This window comes from Arvicanthis niloticus, chromosome 1 (genome assembly GCF_011762505.2).
Source record: "Arvicanthis niloticus isolate mArvNil1 chromosome 1, mArvNil1.pat.X, whole genome shotgun sequence".
Lineage (NCBI taxonomy): Eukaryota > Metazoa > Chordata > Mammalia > Rodentia > Muridae > Arvicanthis > Arvicanthis niloticus.
The window spans coordinates 36,289,795-36,313,526 of NC_047658.1; the positions used below are offsets into that span (position 1 = coordinate 36,289,795).

Sequence of the window (23,732 nt, forward strand, 5' to 3'; positions counted from 1 at the left end):
ACACATAGTCTCCTAAGTAGACAGTCTTCCGGTAAATTCAGCCTCTGTACTACTGGTCACAGCCTCCTTGATGGACAGAGTCTCCTGGATAAACACAGTTGGTAAATGTAGCCTCTTCCGTGGACACAGTCTCCTTGGTGGACATGGTCTCCTGAGAGGCATGCCCTCCCATTCCATATACAGCACAGTTCTACCATCTCTGCAACCTGCTGCTCCAAGCTCTCTCCTGGATAGGTGGGGAAGAGGGAACAATCACAGCACCCTCCCCCAAATCCCAGTTGATACATGAGTATGCCTTCAGTCTCTCAGCAGAATTTCTTTGATTCTGAACAAGCAGAAAATATCCTTAGAGCCCATCAGCCTTTCTCTTGTGTGGATGGGCTGACCACCCACGGACAGCTGCTAACTGTGCTCTAGGCTTATGCATCCCTTGTGGGCTGGTCCTCTTCAAGGAGAGTCTTGGGCCCAGGTGTGAGGCTTGGACCCCAGTGACCGTCAGCAGCTTTCATTGTCTGCCTTGTGGTACATGGACACTGTAGGAGGAGAGCTGGTAGACTTCCAGGTAAAAACTGGATAGAAAGAGCTGTAAGGCTTTTCTTCCAAGTGACATATTGAGACTCCTCCCGGGGGCTAGCTTGGCAAACATCCAAGACACATGAAGTGATTTATTTCTCAGATCTTCAGGATTTAGTGTGAGCTTACTGTAGTTTTTCAAACCTGCCTGGGGAATTTTAACTAAAACAATTTTAGCTGAAAGGAATGAGTTCTTAAATCCCATGCAAACTGACAGCATCAGATACACAGTAAGGACGGCCACTGCCCAAGGAGGACCCTTGGCAGATACCCCCCCCCCAAGGCCTCTGACAGCCTCACTGGAGCATGCTTTCACTGTGATGTAGATCCAGATTCACGCTGACAGCTAATTTCATTCTCTCAAGCTTTATAAGAATAAAGTTTGGCTTCCTTGTGAAGCACCAGTTTAAAATTAAAAGCCAGGAGGCTCAGTTGTGTTAGTCAGCTCTCCATCACTCTCACAGAGATAAGAGGTGATCTAGAAAGAGGAAAGGTTTCTCTTGGCTCACAGCTTGGGAGGTTCAGGGCAATCATTATTAGGTGCCTTTGTTTTGGGCCTGTGGTGGAGCAACACCTGGTCACATAAGCATGTCACAGAGCAAAACTGCCTATCTCACCAGCCAGGAAGCACGTGCGCGCGCACGCACACACACACACACACACACACACACACACACACACACACACACACCCCTGAGCAGCATTACGTGTCCTAATTATGCCAGTTGGGTTAACGACACTGATGCTGCTTGCTGTTGCTGAGCTCAGTGTGTAGCTGCAGGCTGGCTAAAAGGAGGTTGATTCAGCTCAGTGAGAAGAAGATTGAACCACAGGTTAATTACAGCTTTCTACTCCATGGCATGCTAGTCCTGCACACCCACACCCCCACCCACCTCCACAGAGGCAGTTGTAGCATAGTGTTGCCTGGACACCTGGGTGAATGGCAGAAGGGTGTGGCCAAGTAGGAGAGAGCCATTCCCTGGACTCACTAATTTGTCTTTGAAATCAAGTAATAGTCTTTTCAACCAGTCTGAGACTTTATAAAATTAGGTGTTCTATAAAGCTCTACCTGGGAGACTATCATTTTGGTCCTGCTGGCCTTGTGTGGTTTAACTGATCCAAAGGTTGACTCTATGACCCCTTGCTTGGTTATTTCTTTGTTGGAGTATGAAATTTTGTTAGCTCAAAAACCTGCAATCTCCAAACTCAAAATTTCACATCTCTGATTGCCTTTGTGGTGCTTGAAATCAAAGGCCTTACACATACCAAGCAACGGCTCTGAGGCTGATCTGTTCCTCTAGCCCTAAATTTCCAGTTACCTTAAACACAGTCCGAACAAACAGAGTTAACTCTCTAGGCCAGTGCTTCTCAAGCTCCTTAATGCTGCAACCTTTTAATATAGTTCCGCATGTTATGGTAACCCCCAACCATAAATTTATTTTGTTGCTACCTCATAACTATAAATTTTGCTAGTGTTATGAATTGTAGTGTAAATATCTGATATGCAAGGTACCTGATAGGCCAGGGAGCCTGCATGGATCTACCCTAGGTCCTCTGCATATATGCTATGGTTGTGTCGCCTGGTACTTTTGTGAGACTCCTGACAATGGGAGTGGGGGTGTCCCCGACTCTTGTGCCTGCTTTTGGGATCCTTTTCTCCTTACTCGGTCACCGCATCCAGCCTTGATATGAGGCTGTGTGCCTAGTCTTTTCCCCCCCCAATATAGTATCTTTATTGATTATTAGAGAATTTCACATAATACACCCTGATCACACTTCCCATTCCTCTCAGGTCCACCCCACCTCCCCTGCACCCTTGTGATGCTCCTCAAAACAAGTCCAGGCTGAGTTGCCCATATACTCACTGGAGCATGGTCAGACTCTCAGAAGTCAGCTCCTTAAAAAGTCCTTGCCCACGACCCCCTGTTATGGCAAGTTTGGCTGGTATCCCTAGAAGGTCTGCTCTTTTCTAAAGGGAAATGAGGGAATGGATCTGGGGGAGAGGGGAGGGGAGGAGGAGGGACTGAGAGGAGGGGGTGGAAACTGTGGTTAGGATGTAATATATGAGAGGGAAAAGTAAGTTTTAAAAAAATAGATATTTGATATGCAGCCCCTGTCCTAACCCACAGGTTGAGGACTTATCTAGAGCCTTTTATTTAGTCTGCTAACCTCTCCCCAGGAACTAATAAGACAGTCCTCAGCTTTGTGCTGATTTGACTCCAAGCTCTCTGACCTGAGACTCTGCTTGTGAGTCTCTGTCTACATATTTCCTGTAGATTGACATACACGTTCATACAGAAAGGAAGAGAGAGGAGGGAACACGATATACTTCTCACAGGAAATCAAGGTATTGGCACATGCACTTGCAGGGACTGAAGGGTCCCATGATTTGCAGCAAGGCCATGATTTGCAGTAAGGAGGCTGGAGGCCAAGAGGGTTTAATGATGACAGCAGGCTCTCCCCTGCCAGCAGGGCTACATTCCTGGTAAGCATTTTTGTTCCACTCAGGTGATAATTGGATGTGGCCCAACCACCCTTGGAAGGCTTTACTCAGCCTACAGATTCAGATGTTCATGTCATCAAGAGAGATCCTCACCCAGAGTCAGAGATGTACCCAGAGTCACAGTTGAGGCTTTGTCTGGCACCTTGTGGCAGAGTCAGGTCTACATGGCAAATGAACTGGCATAGCTCCTGGGTTCCTCTTCCAGTCTGTCTCTCCTGGGAGTCTCGTGCTTCTTCCCTTCTGAGCAGCAGCCTCCCTCTCCCTCAGACCCCTGCTGTGCTTGCACCCACTCCTACTGTGGGCATCTTTCCAGAGAATGCTTGTCTGAGCATCCCAGAGAAGCTGTGTGTTCTGCTGCCACCTTGTGGTCATGTCTTTATTTTCTTGTTCAGCCCCAGTCTCTCCAGTATTGTCATTCCTGTGCAGTTCCCTGAGAAGGCTTTGCAAAGCATCAGTCCCTTGTATGTGCTGTGCTCTTCACCACCTTTCTCCTCCTTTGAGAAGGCTCCATCCCCTTACTCCCAAATGATAGGTGTGTAACCCCTATGCAGACTCCTTGTCCCTCCACACACACCTCTCAGCCATTATTGGTCACCACAGCTGTCCCCTGCATGCTCAGCCCAGTTACTAGCACTAGTAACTAGTAACTAGTAACTAGTTACTAGTTACTAGTTACAAAGCACACAGTAGTCTTCATTCATTTTTATGTCATCACCATCCAGGAGTGCCTTCCTGTACTGCTAACTGACCCAGGGCCACCAACCAGAATACCCTTGTTTACATCCTTGCCTGTAGCTTTTGGCTGTTCTGTTTAGCTATTTCTTTAGCTTCTATAAGTGTTTCTCCCTGCATTTGCACAGTCACTTAGACTAACTGTATTCTGAATGTAGAGAAGACAGACATATGCAAGGACTTGAAATTTATGCTATGTTTATAAGCTTGGGTGGGGATCTTAGGTTCTCAATATGTAAGTACCTATGCACTTATACATTCATATAATAATAAAGCAATTCAATGTGTGGAACTGTGTCAACTACTCTCTGTATAATTTTAACCTGCTTTCCTTTTATTTCTTTAAGATATATAACCAAATTGAAACTTTCCATATCAATATTATTTCTTTGTTTAGCATAATATATTACCAATTCAAAACTGGAGCAATGGCTTGGTGGTTTAGAGCATGCCCATTCTTGCAAGGGACCTGAATCAGTTCCCAGCACCTGTCAGGCTCCTTACAACTGACTGTAACACCAGCTCCAGGAGGCCCAACAAGTCTGATCTGTGGGGACACCAGGACTCACTTGCTCATACTCACACATGTACACATAACTGAAAATAAACAATCTTTTTAATAGACCAATTAATATATCAGTCACTAAATTGCACTTCACATTGTTGCCAAATTGACAATTTCAGTACTTTCCTTAAAGATTGACTCAAAATGCTTACCATCACCATCCAATGCTGAAATGTGTTCTTGATTTCCTGTCAGTATTATTTTACAAGCAGTATAAAATGATTGGACTCACGGTTTATTTTCATTTGGAGATGTGAACGTACTCATTAAAGATAAAGTCAAACTGGGCATGTTCTTACAGAACTAATCCCAGTGCTTCGGAGGCTAAGGCAGAAGGATTGCAGTTTAAGGCCTGCCTGGGCTACATAGCAAGACCCTGTCTCAAGGAAAACATAAATAATGAGAAGGAGCCGACTGTTATCCAGACAAACAAATCATACCTACCAGACACATGAGCTTAAGCCCTGTGGATTTTTATAGCATCAGTGTGAGTTTGTTGAAGAATAAAATGAGAAAATGAAGGTCACTCATCGCCATGGGCTTTAGGGAGAATTCCAAAGAAATTTTGGTATCTCTTATTTCAGTTTTCATGCACAGAATACGCATACAGTGTATCAATGTATGTGTGCATATTTACATACATGTATTTAATACATACATTCAATATGTGCACACACACAGGAACTGGTATTGAGTATCATATATTCAAGTCATTACTTAGGTTGATGACATTCTGATTAATTCCATGTCTTCTGGGTGTTTAGATTCAAACAATGGGCTGTTTACAAAAAGCCACCCTTCTTCTCCCTACGCAAGCCCCTAGCACTCATTTCTCAGGCTCTTTGAAATAGCATGTGTCAGTGGAATGGTAGGAAGAACAGCGCAAACATTCCAGCCCGGCCTTGGCAGCCTATTTGGGGAGACACAGCATAGGAAAGATCACAATGGCCTACAGGAGAAACTATGCCCTTGGGTTCTTCCCTTCCTGGCTGAGTGGGCTGGTACAATTTGAAGATGGCACACAATACCTGTGTGTACGCATGCGTGGATTCCTGGATGACTGTGTGGAGCAGAGCCACCGCTAGCCTGGACTCCTGGGCTTGGCTGCCATGTGCAGAAGGAATTGACCTTTGGTCAGTAAGCTAATGACAGGGGTGTGAGCTCTACCGATTGCCACAGCTTAACTGACCCTGGCTCATTATTTTTATTAAATACTAAGGTGGCCACTAGATCCTCTTCTACACATTGTGCCTGTTTAGTTTGGGGTTTCTGTGGGAGTCCTAGCAGTGGGAATGGGGGTGTCTTTGATTCTTTTGTCTGCTTGTGCTACCCTCTTCCTCATACTGGGTTGATAGTGCATCCAGCTATAATGTGAGGGTCTGTTCCTACTCTTATTGGATCTTGTTGTGCTGTGCTCAGTTGATATCTCTTGGAGGCCTGCTCTTTTCTGAAGGGAAATGGAGGAGTTGATCTGGGGGAGAGGGAAGGACGGGGGTAGGGAAACTTGGAGGAGTGGAGAAGAGGAGGCTGCAGCAGAGCTGTATTGTATGAGAAAAGAATAAATAAAACTAAGATGGCACCAAGTTATATGTAATGAAATTGATTATTTCAGTATTATAGGTTTGGCTTTCGTCTTGTCACTTGGAGTTTTGTTGTTGCTGTTGTTTGTAGTGATGTATTGAACCCAAGGCCTTGAGTATACCAGGCAGATGGTGCAGCAAGCTCCACCTTCACCACTAGACTGCAGTTTTGAAGGCTTAGTCATAAACACTGGGACCCCATTATGTCTCTTCCTAACCACCACATCAGCACAGGGACCCATGCCCCTGCATTTTCTCTTTTTTCCCTTGCTTCCTTTCAGTGTTTGATCATGCACACCTATATCTGTAACTGGATGTTGTTTAGAACTGCAGGTTTGAACTTCAGAAATGAAAGCTTAAGATCATAGGTCTCCCTGGGACCACTCTTCTCTCCTGCAACAGCATGTTCCTGAGTCCCATCTGTGTTGTGTGAAGTGCGGTTGCCTTGTCCTTGCTGCATAGCAGTCTGCTGTCTAAGCAGATGAGTGTATGCTCTCTGATTCACTCTGCTTTTGGTAAACATGTGCCTTATGTCTTTTTTTTTTCTACATAAACCAATTTTCCAAGCAGGTTTCAATAGGATTCCTTCTGGGTGTCAGGTGTGCAGGCATTTCTTGATGCTGCTGGATGCCAGGGTGTGTGGCAACTAAATTGAAAAAAACAAGTGAAGATGATATAATCTCAGGAGAATCCACCAAAAACTAGAGGAAGCATCGCAGGTGTCTGGGGGACAGATATTCCAAGCTGAAGGATCAGCGAGTATTAGGGCCCCATGGTCGGAAGCTCTCTCTGAATGGCCAGAGAAAGAGAAAAGCAGAGGCTGGAACCCCAGGATATGCTGTAGGAGGCCAGGTAGCAATGCAGAGGACTCTGCAGTTACTAGAGAAATAGTCAAACGTTTCCATTTCTGCGACCTCAGAGGAGAGAAACTTGGCGCAGAGCGAAACTTGGGTTCCTACAAGGCAAGTTGGCTTTCATGGAGAGAAGGCTGCAGAGCTCACCAGATGGGAAGAAAGGGAGAAATCAGAGATCCCACCTTCTCTAAAAGGTACCCACTTTACTCCCACTGTGACCAAATGGGATCCCAGCACAGCCAGAGTGTAGAGGAAACTCCTTCCCTGGCTTGAGAAGCTAAGTTAAGCCTCAGAGTAAGGAATGGGTCATGAGAGTCAAGAATTTGTCTAGGAAGCCTAGATGACTAGCTCTGTTGTTAAGAACTTTCAGAGAACTGTGAAGCCTAGGAGTAGATCCTCAGCACAAGAAAGAAAAAGGGGGTTGTAGAAAGGCCAGTCTCCAGGGAATTAGTCCATAGATGACATTCTATTCTTGAGTAGCTTAGGGGAAGTGGGTAGATGTATCACAAAGCTAAAAGCCTTTCACAAGAAGAGGAAAAGAGCCATGAAGGATAAAAGAGGTGGAACCAGAGGACTAGCAAATAGACACCAAGGATGCAGGACCAACCCAGGAGCCTGCCTGTGTGATGGGGTAAGCAAAGTGGGGCATGTATGCATAGGGAAGAACTATACCGCTGCAGTGACGCATGGGGGCCTGTCATGTGCAGGAAGTGGGTGGAACTGAGAGACGTTAGGTCAAGTGAAAAATGTTCCCTCTCAAACAGGAAAGTTGGAAAATATACAACAGGGACCCCTAAAAGTCAGGAAGGGTATGAATGAAGGAAAGTGGAAAAAGCAGGTCATATGTGATCAGAGCATGCTGTGGGTATACAAAGCTCACAGTGAGCCCCACCGATACACACAATTAATATGTATCAATAAATGCTTTATAAGAGGTATTATGATATTCCACTGCCAAGAAGAAGACAGAAAGGACTGACTAGTGTGAGTGTTCCTGGAGGCTGGCAGAGCGTGGGTCATTGATGCTGGATACGGGACTCCTGCCACTACAGTGATGGCTACCAGGAGACAAGCAACTGCCAGCAAATCTAAGATTGTTTACACACAGTGAGACTGCTGTGCCATCTTGCTTGCTGTCTTGGTTCCTGTGGCCAGTAGGATATGTCTACCTTCTTTCTCCTAATTCCAGAAAGACTTCTGAGGAACCAAAGAAACCATTCCTAGCCCATGCTTGTTTTTACTTTTAAAACCATAAAATGTATAATGTCCCTTACACTGTGACCTTAACTGGTTTTTTCAGTTGTTGCCAAAACTACAAGAGAGACACATTTCCCAGTGTCACAGAGGGAGCTCAGGCAGGGCTGCCCCACCACTGACGGGGTGTAATTCACAGGACATCTCACTGAATGCCTGTAACTCCCCTCTCACCCAGCTCTCGTGTAGGAAACACTGTTCTCTGTCACTGCAGGTCTGCCTGTTGAATACCACAACATGGTTCTAGCTTGAGGGATGTTTAAGCTGTTCTCACTGTGTGAGCGCTAAGCTGAGACTTTTATTTAAATTCTCGGTGAACTTGTTTGAAAAAATGAATGTATAAAAGCTCAAGCCAGTGGCTTCCTCCCACCACAACAGCCCCACTGTTCCGTCTCTATCCTTCCTCCTCTTCCTCGTGCCTTCTTTGTCCTTCTACATTGGAAAAAAAAGGCAGGAAAATGGAGTCTCTCCAAGAGTCATGTTAGGATGAGCGGAGGCCATATAATGCACTAGCTTGGAGTCTGCATGTCCTTCCCTTTTCCTTCTTGGAGTCCATTCTTACAGCCAGAGCCTGCATCTCTATTCTCACTGTAGAGGCCATCACCGTCTGCTTTGCTATAGTCAGCTCCTAGGCTTCTTGCAACCTCCAGTGTTTCTCTGACATGGCCTCTGCTATTTCACCTGTCATTTTTCTTAAATGAACATTATCTTTACAAACTGAAAAACTTACTGTCTTAGTTTAGACTTTATTGCTGTGAATAGACAACATAACCACAGCAACTCTTATGAACGAAAACATTTCATTGGTGCTGGCTTAACAGGTTCAAAGGTTCAGTCCATTATTGTCATGGCAGGAAGCATGACAGTGTGCAGGCAGACATGATGCTGGAGGAGCCAACACTTCTACATCTTGATCTACAGGCTATATCACTTGATTCTGTATCAGTTGAGCATAGGAGACTTCAAAGCATGTCTCCAAAGTGACACCCTTCCTCCAACAAGGCCACGCCTCCTAATAGGGCCAAGCTTTCAAATATATGAGTCTGTGGAAGCCGTATCTATTCAAAACACCACATTTACCAAATACCACTTATATCTAGAATGCTTTTGTTGCTCTTCTCCCAGAGCCTCATTCTTCCACCTACAGCTTCTGCCATCAGCCTGGCCACACCTCTCCTCTCCACCTCCTTGTGACCTGCACAGCCCCAGCCTTCTGGGTGACTTGGCTGCTAGGTTTGTCCTATGTGAGCTCCTGTCCTGGCTATTCACCAAGAGACTATTCACTTCTGGGTCTCAAGCTAAGTGAGACTCTACCAGAGGCTTCTTTAATCATCCGCACAATCCTACATACCGTCCCCTCTTAGGTAGCCCAGTGGACCCTGTGACCCTACATGGCACTTAGATCCCATTGGAATTATCTGTTCTGACTTTTCTCCTTAGTATGTAGGAATGTATTGGACTGCAAGTAACAAGAATATATAAAAGTTGATTGCATATAATTGTATATACACATGTGTGTATATATGGAGTTATGTATTTATAATGAATAATTATATTTATCTTTACACAGAGATGCATATATGTGTGCACACACATATAAATCATGACCTTGCTTTACTTTTGTGACAAAAATTAACCATGTAACTGAGGCTGGCATGAAATACACTATGAAGCCCAGACTGGCTTGTTTCTAGATGTTCTTGGCTGTTGGACTTTTCTTCATGAACATTACCACATTTGTTTGTAAGAAGGTTGCCACAACTCCATACCCCACCATGTTGGCATCCAAAGAATTAGGAGTCGGGAAAGCCAGCACACAGCAGCCCTCCTCTTATGCCTGGATACTTTCTAGTCAGAAGGAAGGGGTGGTCTCAAGTGTTTGCCGTCAGGCCACGGTCCTGATCTGGCACTGAGAAGTGACAGTGTCCAGAAGTAAAGGAGACGCACAGCAGGAAGGGCTGGAGCAGCAACATGACACAGGAGGTGCTGGAAGGAGGGTCGTAGGGGAAGAGGAGGCCAGCCAGAGGAATGGGGACAGGTGACTGTCTACTTATCAGTGTGGGTATCAGGGAAGTGGTGAAAAGTGCAGTGTCAACAGAGTGACAAGATAAATGCAATTCACAGGGGATTGGAGAGCAGACACTGGGATGTGGTGTGTATCCAGAACAGGGTTGTCAGTAGAATATTAAGCAATGTTTTTAGATTTTAAAGTTCCCTATTGCAGTACTAAGCAGAATATCAACATGGTCATTTCAATTCCAAATGGATGGAACCGGCCAGCCTACAACCTACTGGGAATCAGCTCAGTCAGTAGTATAATTTCCCTCTCTATGTTTCTATAAAAATTAACTGATCATATGCAGAAGTGCAGCTTGGTCTTCACAGGGGTCCCCCAACAACTAGAACAGGGCTGTCCCTGACTGTGTTGCCTGCCTGTGGATCCTGTTTCCCTAACAGGGCTGCCTTGTCTGACCTCAGTGGGAGAGGATGCACCTAGTCCTGCAGTGACTTGATGTGCCTGGGTGGGATGGTACCCAGGAGGCAACCCCTTGTTGGAGGAGAAGAGGAAGGGGGCTTATGAGGAGGGACTGGCAGGAGGGGGCTACAATTGGGATATAGAATGAATAAATAAATATGTTAATGTAAAAAAGAAAAATATGTTCCCAAGAGGGAAAATTAGCTGATTAATTTTATCAATATTAGTTAGAAACTGGGTTATTTCTATTGGTTCTTTATGTCTCTATTTGATAACTACACAGTTCAGCCAGTGCTCTGAATGCCTTCACACTCTGCAAACATTGTTCCTGTACTTTGTTCATTGTTTGTTTTGTTTTTTTTTTTTTTTTGAAACTGACTTATTTAGGAAATAAGCCTCTCATGTATGATATGAGTTGCAAGCATATCCCAGGTAGACATTTGTCCTGGCATTCATTTGAGATCCTGGGACTTTCTGAGGGTCTCTTGCTGCCTGGTGTTTATGCAGCAAAATCCAGGATGGCAGAATGGGCTTTGGCACCTGAGTGCCCTTCCAAATCGATCTCTCTTTTCAAACCTGGCTATTCTGACTCACTTCCCCAGATAAAGGTAACTAAGATGAGCTTTTCTAAGAGGGTTCCTAGCTCAGTAGTAAAGTGATTGGCGAGCATGTGCAACCCTGGGTTCCATCCCCAGTGCTGCAAACAGATAAGTTAATTCATTAACCTTATTCTGCATGAGTACAATGCTGCAGTCACGGGCTTCTACTGATGGTTCGAGAGTCACAGTAAATGTATCTGTGCATGTGTGTGTGTTTATCTGTGTATCAATGCATGCGTGTTTGTGAGTGTGTATGTCTATACACGTGTGTTTGTGAATATGTGTATCTTTGCATGTGTGTTCATGTGTGTGCATGTATGCAAGTATTCTCTTCTCATAAAGCTACCAGAATTCAGTTGTGAGGACTCCACTCTAATGACCTAATGTACTTGCCCCAAAATGTTCCACCTCTGAACACCACTGTCAGATTACATTTGCACCCTTTTAGTACCTTGACGTAGACCTCGGAAGGGTGACCATTTTCATTCCAGAGCGGCAGTCCTCAAAGTCAGCAAGTGGCATTGTATGCAGCAGATCAGAAGTTCAGCCATGCTGTTGCTCAAACCTTACCTGTAAGACTTCCCACTTCCTTTTTAAGTGTCCAAAACCAGTGCTGTGTGGCCTGAATTCCCTTCTCTGGTACACCTCTAAATCAGTGGTACACTTTGCTGGCCATTAGAGACATAATGTTTACAGGTGTGTGTGTGTGTGTGTGTGTGTGTGGCTGTTTGTACATAATCTACTTTCATACACTGCTCATCAGCATGCTGACTGGCACCTTCTCTCCAGGAAAGCCAGGATTCCTCCATTCCTGTTATAATCTCCTATTGTTTCTCATCCACAGGTAAAAACTGGGACCTGACAGCTGCACTAAGCGACTATGAGCAACTCCGACAGGTGCACACAGCCAACCTGCCACATGTGTTCAACGAAGGGAGGTGTGCCAAGCAGCCCGAGCGAGAATTGCCTCAGCCTGGGCACAAGGTGGAGCGGCCTTGCCTGCAGAGGCAGGACGATATTGCCCAAGGTACCAGCCGAGGGGCTTGTCAGTGTGAAGAACAGTGTGGTCAGTGTCGCCAAGCTGAGGCAAACTGAACCCTCAATGCCTTGCTCCTCACAGTAGGCTAAAATGCAACACACATCTGTGGCTTCCATCTCTGGAAAGCAGGAGAGGGTGACCGAAGCCTTTAGAGGCCAGTAGCCTGTTGGAGATTCCTGCTTTTCCTGACAGGCATCTCTAGTCCTCCAGTTACTTCTCCAGCTTGGTCTCCAGGGTGTTCAGTAGCAAATTCATTGTTCCATGGGTTTTTTTCTTCTTTATTGTTCTTTCACATCATCAGAATAAGATACACCTGTAATAGTGGTTATAAGAGGAAACTCGAAAGGTGTTTTGTTTCACCTCCCAGCACTTGTGGTCTTACTCACTAACCAGACAATCTACTTTCTTCTGCAGCTAAGCTTAATCAAGATACAAACAAATAAGAGCCAAGGAGACATGTGTTTACAAATCGCTTACTTTTCTGGGCAATAAGAACTAGTACATTCTCTTGGTTGCTACATTTTTTTATAACATATATTTAGACCGTATAAATGACCATCCTGGTTCTTCTTGAATTTTTTGTTGCAATTTGTTTGTCTTTGACCTCCCCCCAACACACGAATACACATAATAAATATTGTGACGTGGGATGTGAGTCTGTCCAGAGGCTCAATGGGTAAGAACACTTGAACACTTGCTGCTCTTCCAGAAAGACTTGAGTTCAATTCCCAGAACCCACCTGGCAGCTGACAACTCTGTAACTCCAGAAGATCTGAAACACTATTCTGGCCTCATAGAGCACCAGGTACACATACATACATGCAGGCAAAGCACTTATACATGATAAAAAAAAAAAAACATCTTTAAAGAAATGCTTATAAATCTGAGGCTTGTGCTTCCCTCCCTGCAGGCTGGTACCATGCAGTGGGCTTACTGTTTTCCCATAAATGTCTTCCTGATTATGTGTTTGCTCACTACATGCAAACCCAGTTCTTTGCTCTCTGTGTTGCTATGACTTTGCCTGGTTGCATATTTTGAAGGGTGAAACCTGGGATCTTGTTTTAACTTTAATATTGTGGTTTGCTTGCTAGGTGACCTTCTCCTCTGCTGCATGCCTGTTTCCTCCTGTGGTTCATTTTTCTATTCATCAGTATCCTTATCAACTTGTAGCTTCCTCTGTAAGAGGATAGCACAGGATTTCTATCCATGCCCATGTGTAACTCCCACTGTATCATTTGGCTTACGGCTTTATGTTCAAAAGAGTTTGCCATACAGAGGTGTTAACATGATTAATGCCCCAGCCTATGTGCTCCTCTTTAAATTTGGAAATAAAATACATGGTTAATAATCCTTTTTCCTATTGTTTGTCAATTTAGTCTTCAGGTGTTTCCATCAATTTGATAAACAATAAACAATATAAACCTTATAAACAATAGCAAAGGCTCTCTGCTGCTGTCTTCTGGATAGGGTGCTACTTTCCTGGATATTGGTCAGATCACCTTTCTCCTCTGGACTAAATGACAACTGGACCATATTTTAAAGTCCCAGCCATTGCAAGATCTGTTTGTGGACCCTGTGTGTGTAGCATGCACCTGTTGAGCTGTTCCCCAGGAGTCTGTCTGTTTCCTGTACATTACTCTGTCTAGCTGTTCCCCCAGAGTCTGTCTGTTTCCTATATGTTACTCTCTAATGCAGACCCTCTGCCTTTCCAAGCGTGATCACTACTTTTATAAGCTATGCTTCCATGTAAGCCTTATTGCAGTTCTACTTGTAATTGGATGGGCTCCTAGTTTTTCAAGTTGGTGTGCTCCTTGCATCCAATACTGGATTCAGATTCTGCTAAGGCTAGACACTGGAGAAAGCAAGTCATTCTGTGCTTACCTGTCTTCTAAGCATCCAGATAAATGCTGTTATCGTGACAGAAGAATCATATCATCTAAGAGCACTTTCTATCTTGTTTACATTTAGATATAATGATTTCTTGTTATTTGCCATTTTTAATTAAAATATAATTATATCATTTCCCTCCTCCATCTAACCCATCTTGTTTTCCTTAAATTCATGGCCTCTTTTTCTTTATTACTGTTTCATACATGAACACACACACACAAACACAACTGGTTCAATATGTTTAGTATTGTTCATATGTACATGATATCAGGGCTGGCCACTTAGTTTTGGATAATCTAAATAAAGGGGCTCATCCCTCCAGGAGAATATCCTGTTCAGTGTGTGTGTGTGTGTGTGTGTGTGTGTGTGTGTGTTACTTGGGCCTCATATATACTAGAATTACAGCCCTAATTCCAAGTATGATTCTTGAAGGCACTTTACAATGAGATTTTATTTTATCATCCAAAGCAATCTTTTTCTCAAGTAAGGATTTCAATCCATTTAGTTTACTTTAATTATCTCATATCTATACCTCTATTATGTATAGTGTATACCACTATAACTATTTAAAAGTAAAAATACTTTATGTTGCATACTTTGTCAAGCTTCTTACATGGTTTTTTTTTTTTTCTTCTCTGGCTGATTAGGGTTCTTTTTTTTCTACCATTGAAAGATTGTGTGTTCAACTTTTAGTCGTCCATCATTTCCCACTGCCCTTTACTTAATGCCTGTGTCTGTGTTTATGTTTTCTTTCTAAAGCCTTATAAGCACTTTTATCTCACCCTGAGAACTGTGTGTGTCCCATGCTCCTAACCCTTCCTGCCATCACGTGCCCACACTTATGCTCCTTTCTGCTGCCTGTATTTATTTAGGCAAAAGTTGGCTTCTTTACTTGTTAACATTAAGTCATGGGCTCTAAACATTTCACCAGTGGCAGACCATAGCTACAACCCTATAAGATCATAATGAAGACAAAAGAATCTGACCACCTTGCTATGCCATAAGACATCACACAGGGTTCGGCTGCTGCTGGTGGGAACAGACCTGCACTACTGGCTACAGGACAGGACAGCATGTCGTCTAGTATATCAAAACACCTGTAATAAATAATTGATGTCAGCGCAAGTATCAGCAAGTATGCGTTTATATATTTCCTATACTGTGCTTTTTATTGTTATTTTGCTGACCAAATGCTTTCCTGTAAGAGTCTGCCAGGCTATACTGGCCTCTGCCTCAGCACTTACCTTGCCTCTTGGTGGCATAAAGAGGCCACATTGAGAGCCTGGGCTGGGCCACCCATGTCTGTGTGAGGCCACTCCATGGAGTCAGAGAGACATGTTTCTCAGAAGGCATCTGTCCATTAAGAGTCATGTAGCTACATCCGTTTCCCTCTTACAATCTTTCCCTTCAAAGCTTACTTTTGCAGAAAACCTCTTAAGCTTTTAGTACCTGGAAAGGTTTACACAACTACTACATTTTGGTAGTGGAACAGAACTCCCCATTCACATTGACTTTTTTGAATCCTTTATAACCTTCCTCAATTGTCTTCTTAAAGCTCTTTCTATTTCTAAGAGACATGCTCACCCTGGTACTCTAACTTACTTCTTTTTCCTGTGTGTTCCTTGAGTCAACACTTGCCCTTTCATTTCAAATTATTTCTCTGGATTATTATTAGTATTTCACACTCCAATCTTCTCTTCATTTCTCTGAATAAGCTTGCTAGGCTCATTTCTAAACTCAGTCCATTCAGCCTGATTCCTTTAAGTACTTTGTTTACTTTTTTATATGTGCCACCTTCCTCAGATTCTTCCTCAGTTTCCCTGTGAGCACCTGGTGCTAGGATTATCAGTGCCTCAGACAGGAATGCATCAGACAAAAGGCAGGCAGTGTGGGCTCTAGCTGGTCCCCAGCAGAATGTGAAAGAGCTGCAGGTTTACCAGCCTTGAGTCTTTTGTCTGTTTGACACATAATAGTTACTCGTGTTTATAGGGTGCGGTAGAGTTTCAGGATAGAACCATGTGTAATAACTGCTGAGAGGCTAGCAACATCTGTCAGCCCACACATTTATCACTGTTTGTCCTGAAGACGTTCAAAATGTTTTCTTCTGGCGACTTTGAAAAGTACAGTAAATTGCGAGCTGTGCTCACTATGGGCTATGAAATGTCAGGATTTACTCCCGCTAGCCAAGTTCCCAGTCACCAACCCCAGTTCCTCTCTCCCTCCCACTCTTCGCTCCCTACTTCTGCACTCTGGCTCTACATAATCTTTCTTTTGCTTCTGGCTGTGAGCCACATCTATGGGCTGTGCCTGGCCAGCTCACGTAGCTTCCTTAGGTTCCTCCACACTGTCATAAATGATGACATGGTTTCATTCGTTTTATGAGTAAGTCCTGTTCCCTTCTTTCTATGTATGTGCTCATTTTTCTTTATCCATTCTGCTGACAGATACTTGTGCTCCTTCTGTTTCTGAACTGTTGTGAATTACGCTGTGGAGCTCGTGGGAAAGCACATATGTCACAAGGATTTTCTTTTCTTTGGATATACACTCAATATTCGGATTACCGAGCTTTAAGTGTTTAAACTTAGGCTTAACACTCCCCTACAGCTGGGTTTCTCTTCAGAGAATCTTCCATAACTACTGTTACAGAAATTGCTTGTTTCTAAGAGCTGTCCCGATTGTGGCCGGTGCTCAGCTGTTGGAGAAAGGAGAGGAGGCAGTGCAGGTTGATACTGGAGTACCTTGGCTCATGCTATCAAAGGTTTGAGCTAACTTCGAGAAGCAATAGAAGCATCTCCCAGTGACAGACGGCCCAGGCCTCCCATTCCATCTCTCTTATTCCTGGTGATCTCTGTGCTTTCATTTTTTTCTTTTATGATTTTTCTCAAAATATAAGCTAACCTAATCATATTGTTTCAGAATGAAATATAAGTGAATTGAAGCCATTCATTCTGAAGCGGGCAATCTCTATACCTTTCTCCTCATCTGACTGGGGAAAATGTGTGAGGTTGTCAAGGCAAGCCTCTGCTTGACAGTCTGTTTTGACAAAATTGCATGAATGCCATTCCTGGCCACTGAAATTACAAATGAAGCTATGTAGGAAGTCCTGCTCTGGGGAAGGCAGTGGCTGCTATTTTTCCCTGCACCAAGGATGCTAGCCTAAAAGGAGGTAAGCCAACTTAGGTCTCACGGGCATAACACACAGAAATTTGACACAGGGTTCTGACCACAGTCTCACTCAAACACTAAGGATTCTTTTTCCCCCGGGATGAATAAGAGGACTTCTGCTGTAAGAAGTCCCATGCCACAAACACTGACTCTGTAGTGACTGTTCCTACTTCACATGCTCCAGAATTGTTGTGTAGGGCCAGTGCACACCTGTAATCTCTGCACCTGGAGGCCAAGACAGGAGGATAGTAAATTCAAGGCCAGCCTTGGCTCTATTAAAAAAAAAATACAGTTCTTGTTTATGTTAGCATTACCCATTAAACACTAGTCTCCTCTTTAAAGTATGTTTTACTGTACCAAGAGTACAGATATATCTGCTTTAGATTACCCAGGTTCCAATATACTTCAGAGGTCGCCTCTGTGTTTCTTTCTTTGGGCAGAAAGTCCACAAAAAATAAAATAAAGTAGACCATGGTACCAGAGAGTTCTGGGACAACAGAACATGCAGGCAGACAGGAAACATGTACAAGCTCCATCTGTGTGTCCCCAGGATGCCCACATAGGAGATGCTCAGCAGAGAAGCATAAATACAGTAACCAAGTGAAGCCTGGCCACAGCACAGCAACCTGAGCAGGATGCTCTTTGCTTTAAATCTATAAATGCAAGAAAACAAAGGCAGTCTCCCAGGTCCCACTAGGGCTGGGGGAAGGCAGTTCCGGGAGTGGCATTAAATGGAGCTCAAGGCCACAACAAGCCCTGCTGCTCTTGTCAGTGGATTCACAGCACTGTTGCCAGTGGTTTTGAGACTCAGCTGAGGAAGGGCCACACACCAGGTTTACTCCAGCAGCAGGCAGCCTGCAAGCTAGAAGATAAAAAGACTGACATGTGAAAGATGTGACTGTGTGTATGTGACTGTGTGTGTGTGTGTGTGTGTGTGTGTGTGTGTGTGAGTGAGTGAAAGATGTATGTGGTATGCATTTGTGATTCTATATGTGAACAGTATAGTGTGCACATAGCTGTACCTGTGTGTAGTGTGTCCTGTGTATTCAGTGTTATATACTTGCTGCGTAAATATTATATAGCATATATAGTGTATGCATATCCATGTTTGTATGTGTGTATAGCATATACATAGTGTATAGTACATTGCATGAGTATACGTTTTGGGATATATGTATTCATATTTGTAGTATCTAACACATTTGTGTACCTGTGTATGTATGTAATATATATGTGTGTGTGTGTGCATATATGCATGTATGCATATATGTATTCATCTATATATAAACTATATGGTGTGTGCCTATGTATATGTGTTTGTAAATAAATGTATTGTCTAAAAGTGTCATGTTGGGGCTCTAAAGATAGCTTCGTGGTTAAAAGCACTTGCTGCTTTTGCAGAGGATCCAAGTTTGATTCCCAGCACCCACAACCACCCATACTCCAGTTTCAAGGGATCCAGTGTGCTCTTCTGGCCTCCTCACAAACACACACACAGTACAACACATACACACATTCAGAGAAAACACACATAAAATGAATAAAGCTAATTTTAAAAATAAGTAATAAAAGTGCCATGTGTTATTTATAGACATATTTATTAGTAGTTTTGTATACTGTGTGCACAAATGTATGCAGTGTGCATATTTATATGTCAGTGTGTATTTGTATTGTACAATGTGTACATACATTTGCACTTATCTACATGGGTATGTTTGCATATATGTGTGTTTATAGTTTGATCATAAGCAAATTACATGTGTATATGTGGAGGGATTTGTGTGTTGTATATTCATTGTCTGTATTATGTGTTTATCTGCATTTGTGTGTACTTGTATGTGTATGTGTGTATGTGGGGCGTGCTGTGTATACATGAGTGCTCCAGCATGGCTGCATGTACTCTCAGAGCCACATTTACAGTGACATGGTCCCTGAGGCTATCCTTCCTTCTCATCAGCAGAGAAGCGCCTGTCCCGGGGGATCTCCCATGCCAGCTCAGCCATTGTCTCCCTGGCTCGATCCCATGTGGCAAATGAATGCAACAATGAGCAGTTTCCACTGGAGATGCCCATCTATACATTCCAGCTGCCGGACCTGAGCGTGTACAGTGAGGACTTCAGGAGCTTCATCGAACGGGACCTGATTGAGCAGGCCACTATGGTAGCTCTGGAGCAAGCAGGTGAGTGTCTGCTACCTACAGACTCCTGTTCCTTAGCACTCCCACCCCCATGTAGCAGCCTGGCCCTCTTTCCCCACTGAGCAGGAAGAAGATTGGGGTTCTTGGGATTTGCCATCAGAATTCTCCATTTGGACCAACCTTGCTCTAAAGATCACTGTACTCTGTCATGAAGCACTGGCTGGGTATGGGGCCAGTGAGTGGGGGTGCTGGTACCTCCCAGGTCATTTCCCTTCTTCTGAATCCCATCTTTCCCTTGTAAATAAGCACCATTGCTTGGCCCTGCTTCTCCCTTCTGCATCCCTCATCCCCCTGGGAGCTGAAGAAGGATAAGAAATATGGTTGAATTAGAAAAACAGGAGGCTCCATGACTTCTAATGCACATGGCAAGTCCTGTACCCAGAACTTCAACTTCCCATCTGCAAAGTTGACAACCCTAATGGCCAGGGGGAGCTCTGTGAAGACAGGCATGCATCACTCTTCCTGACTTTCTCAGTCTCTCTAGCCTCCCAGTGGAGGAAACACAGAAGTGGCTTGAGTCTTCTTCTGTCTAAGATGCCAGGGAGGAAACCATATGTGTCCTCTTTGAGTTTTATATGAATATAATTGACTGAAAGCAAATGTCTGGATAGATGTAAGTTCTTCCTGAGACAAAGCAATGACAGCATCATCACTTGCATTATAAATAATTGCAAAATTGAAAATCAAAGGGCTTCTCAGATATAGATGCAAAAGAGTATGTTCTTCCCAAGCACCTCCCGGGGGCTCCACTACCAGCATGCACTGAGGGTGTGTCTCCAACAGCGGTTCCCAGTGTTCCTCACAGAACAGGTGTACAAGGCCTTCTGATTCTGACTTGGCATTCAGTCAGCCCTTGCCATGTCAAACCTCCATTTCCAGAGACCTGGCTGTGGGGATGACTTTCTGGTAACCTGTCCCAGCAGAGAAGGGAGGGAAGCCTCATAGGTGTGACATCTTAGCAGAAAAGGTGTTCTGCTGAGAGCTGCAGTCAGCAGCATGCCACTGGGAAGTGGAATTCAGTTCTTTACCAAGACATAGTGAGCATTGCCATACATCTGTACTTCAGGAAAAGATAAGAGTAGGATCCAGATGTTGGACATTGGTAGTCAAGATGCTGGCATAAAAGAAGACTAACGAGATGGCAAGATTCAGAAAAGGGTACGTGTACCAAGCAATGTGCATGGTTTAAGGACACCAAAAAATAGTGTCATGCCAACAAATAGCCTGTCAAGGCCATTGCTACCCTTGTGCCTTGCACAGAGGGTAAGGATTGTGTGGAGAGAGACATGACGTTGGGGAGAGAAGATGTTGGAGAAATAGACTCTAGCCACAGTCTTCCTCCACCATGCAGACTAGCCAGGGCATCACACTGGCAGAAAGACAATGGTCAGGTGATTGTGGACACATCTGTTCAGGGCACACTCTGGGTGCAGAGCTATGGGCACAAGAGTGTCAATGTGGGTCTTCAAGGTGAAGGGAAAGCACATTGGACATTTTGGCTGGCTCACAGCTGCAATTCGGGAAGTGTTCACTTGCACAAGGGTCTGAAGATCAGACTCTGGATAGGTCCCGTCACACCTCTGCCATTCTTCACATTACAACAGGGCATGGTTGAAGAGCAGGCAAAGCAAGGGCTAGTGGAGTATGACCTCACTCAGCCTGCCAAGGATCTGACTTCTCTGGAATTCTGTCCTCTGCCCTTAATCAAGGGCTACTACTAGACTCTCTCTGAGTCCTGATTCTCCCCTAGCCCCATCATCTTTGAGTGACGAATGCACTGCAGCTCCTGCACCTGGGTTCTTACTGTCCTATTGATGAGGAAGGTGGATCTGTACCTTAAAACACAGGTGCCACAACTTGAGGGACCAATCCTCCCCAGTCTTACAATCCTGGGATTACAAACAAATTTCAACGCATGACAGCCCTGACCTGGTCTTCATCAGCTATAAGTGAAGCTTCTGAGAAAGAAAGGGAAATGCTTACCATGCTTTAGTAACCGTCCTGCCATTGAGAACTTAAGGATGTACCCACTGCTCCCCTGGGTGACCTTACTGCATCCGAACATAAGACTCAGAGGGAAAGAATAAGGCATACCCCACATCTGGGAGATGACTTCCACATGAACACAATGTCCTAGGCCAAAGGAGATATATATTCATGGTTTCTACATACACAGGAGATTAGAGATAACATAAATACTCAAAATGCCTTAAAAATTGGCACCATGCCTGCTTCCAATGGAGGATAACAGGACTGGGGGGAACCTACTGAGAAAATCTAAAATTTGACAGAGATACTCAAGGCTTTGAAATCAGCCTGCTCTGGCTCTGATTTTTCCAGGAGCTGGTAGAGCTTCGTGAAGCTGCCTGCTTGCACATTTCATCTGAACATCAGATTAGTAGTAACTATCAAATGAAGACAGAGTCAGCCCAGTTACACCTGTATATGCTGCCAAAAAATTCCTGTGCAGGTTAAAGACCATTTACACAAAGCAAGCAGATGGATCTCTACCCTGGAGCTGATTATATTCCAGTATGGAAGGAAGATAAAAATCCAAGCCATCGATGTTAAATGGATAGTGAGTGGGGGCTACTATAGAGATGCTAGGGGCAAGGTAAGTGGGCATAAGGTAGGAGGGGGGCCTGTGCAAACCAGAGGGAGGAGGGAGCGTGGGAAGCAGTCAGAGCATACTGCCACAGGCTGGACATAATTAAAGAAGTATCAGGAGCTACATGCACAGGTCCAGCAGAGGCTAAAGGAGTGGAGAAGAAAGTCAAATGGATGAGAAGCAGAGCCTAGGGAAGCATTCCTGTTCTGGGGTCTTAACTGTAAATAGAATATTCGGCCTCAAGAAGGTTTGGAGCAGGAGAATAGCAGATCTTGATTAACATCTAATGGATTCTGAGTGTCAGCCAAGGATGGAGTGTGAAGTTGTAAAGAGGAAAATCAAGAGGAATGGGAGAGATACGGGTGCTCTAGCAGATGATGGTAGCAGTGGGAGGGATGAGAAGTGGGTAGATACTAAAACAGAATGGAAAACGAAACAAACCAGAGTGTGTTTTAAATCTGCAGGTCTTAGTGAGGGCTTGGCTGGAGCTAAGCTAGAAGGTTTAAGTATGCCTCAAGAAGATGGCCTCACTGTGTGAATAGGTGACGTGCTGGGGGCAGGCGGTAGTTAAAGCCTGAGGTGCCTGTTAAGTGGCTGGACAGCCAAACAGGTGACTTGGAGATTAGGGAGAGATCTAGGCTAAGAGAATCAATGTAGGAGTTTATAATGTACAGTAAAATTTGTGGAGTGGGATAATCTCCTCAGGGGGATCTTCGATGGAGCCTCTGTCACCACTTGGTATAGGATAAGGATTCTGTATGATTCTGATGCAAAGGCAAAAAAGATACTAATCTCCAGCTGGAGTTATCCAGCACCGAGGAGCCTATGAATGGAAGAAAAATCCAAAAAGAAATGGAGAATGTACAGTCTAATAAACAGAGAAAGCCAGTGGCTGGCAGCAGCAAAATTAAAAGGGAAGGGGTCGTGGCAAACAGGGAGGTCCCATGATGCCCATGAACCTTGTGCACTAGGAATGACCCAGTGGGTTGGACTGCATTCTCTGTACTTCTATGACTTTTACATACTGTATAAGTAAGTGAGCTTTGTTTTGCTGTAGTGAAATGCCTGGTTTAATCAGTGTGCTAGAGTTAAAAGTTTGTTTGGACTTACCTCGCAAAACATCTCAGTCCATGGTCACGAGGTCCTTGTCCTAGTTACTTTTCCCATGTTGTGATTAAAAATCCTGCCAAAAGCAACGGAAGAGAAAAGAGTGGTTTGGTTTTAGCTCAGAATTCTAAGGTTCTGTCTATCATAGTAGGGACATCATGGTACATCAGCTCCAGGCAGCAAGTCGAATTGTGTCCGTACTTGGGGATCAGAGAGATGAAAGAACGTATTCAGCTAGCTTTCTTTTTGTCCAGTCTAGGACCTGAGGCCAGTTTTAAGATATGTCTTGCTGTTTTTAATCCCACTCAATTAATCTAACCAAATAGTCCCTAGAGGCTAACCTAATCTGAATAATTTCTCCCAAATATCCCTCAGCGGAATTGCAGGATTCTTCCTGTGAGTGATATCAGATCTTGTCAAGTTGGCATTCACCCGTAATCATCACAACCCCACCCTTTATCAAAGGGTGACACTCAAAGCTAACACCTTTAAGCCATTACCTTCTATACTTTGTCCCTATAATCTCATGACCATCTTAAATAACAAGTAACAAAAATTCATTCAGTCCAACATGTAAAGTCCTCAGTCTT

The 23,732-nt window shown here is 44.2% G+C and overlaps 1 protein-coding gene across 2 annotated transcripts in view; it reads left to right on the top strand.

Moving 5' to 3' along the window:
• Otud7a (OTU deubiquitinase 7A) overlaps window positions 1–23,732 on the top strand; it is a 299,751-nt gene that overhangs the window by 214,251 nt on the left and 61,768 nt on the right. Inside the window, exons 5-6 of one of the 2 annotated variants that reach the window (XM_034510222.2) lie at window positions 11,981–12,163; window positions 19,188–19,409. In XM_034510222.2, coding sequence (XP_034366113.1) covers window positions 11,981–12,163; window positions 19,188–19,409 — 405 coding nt within the window. The remainder of the gene's footprint in view (window positions 1–11,980; window positions 12,164–19,187; window positions 19,410–23,732) is intronic. The other variant, XM_034510227.2, reaches the window with a different exon arrangement.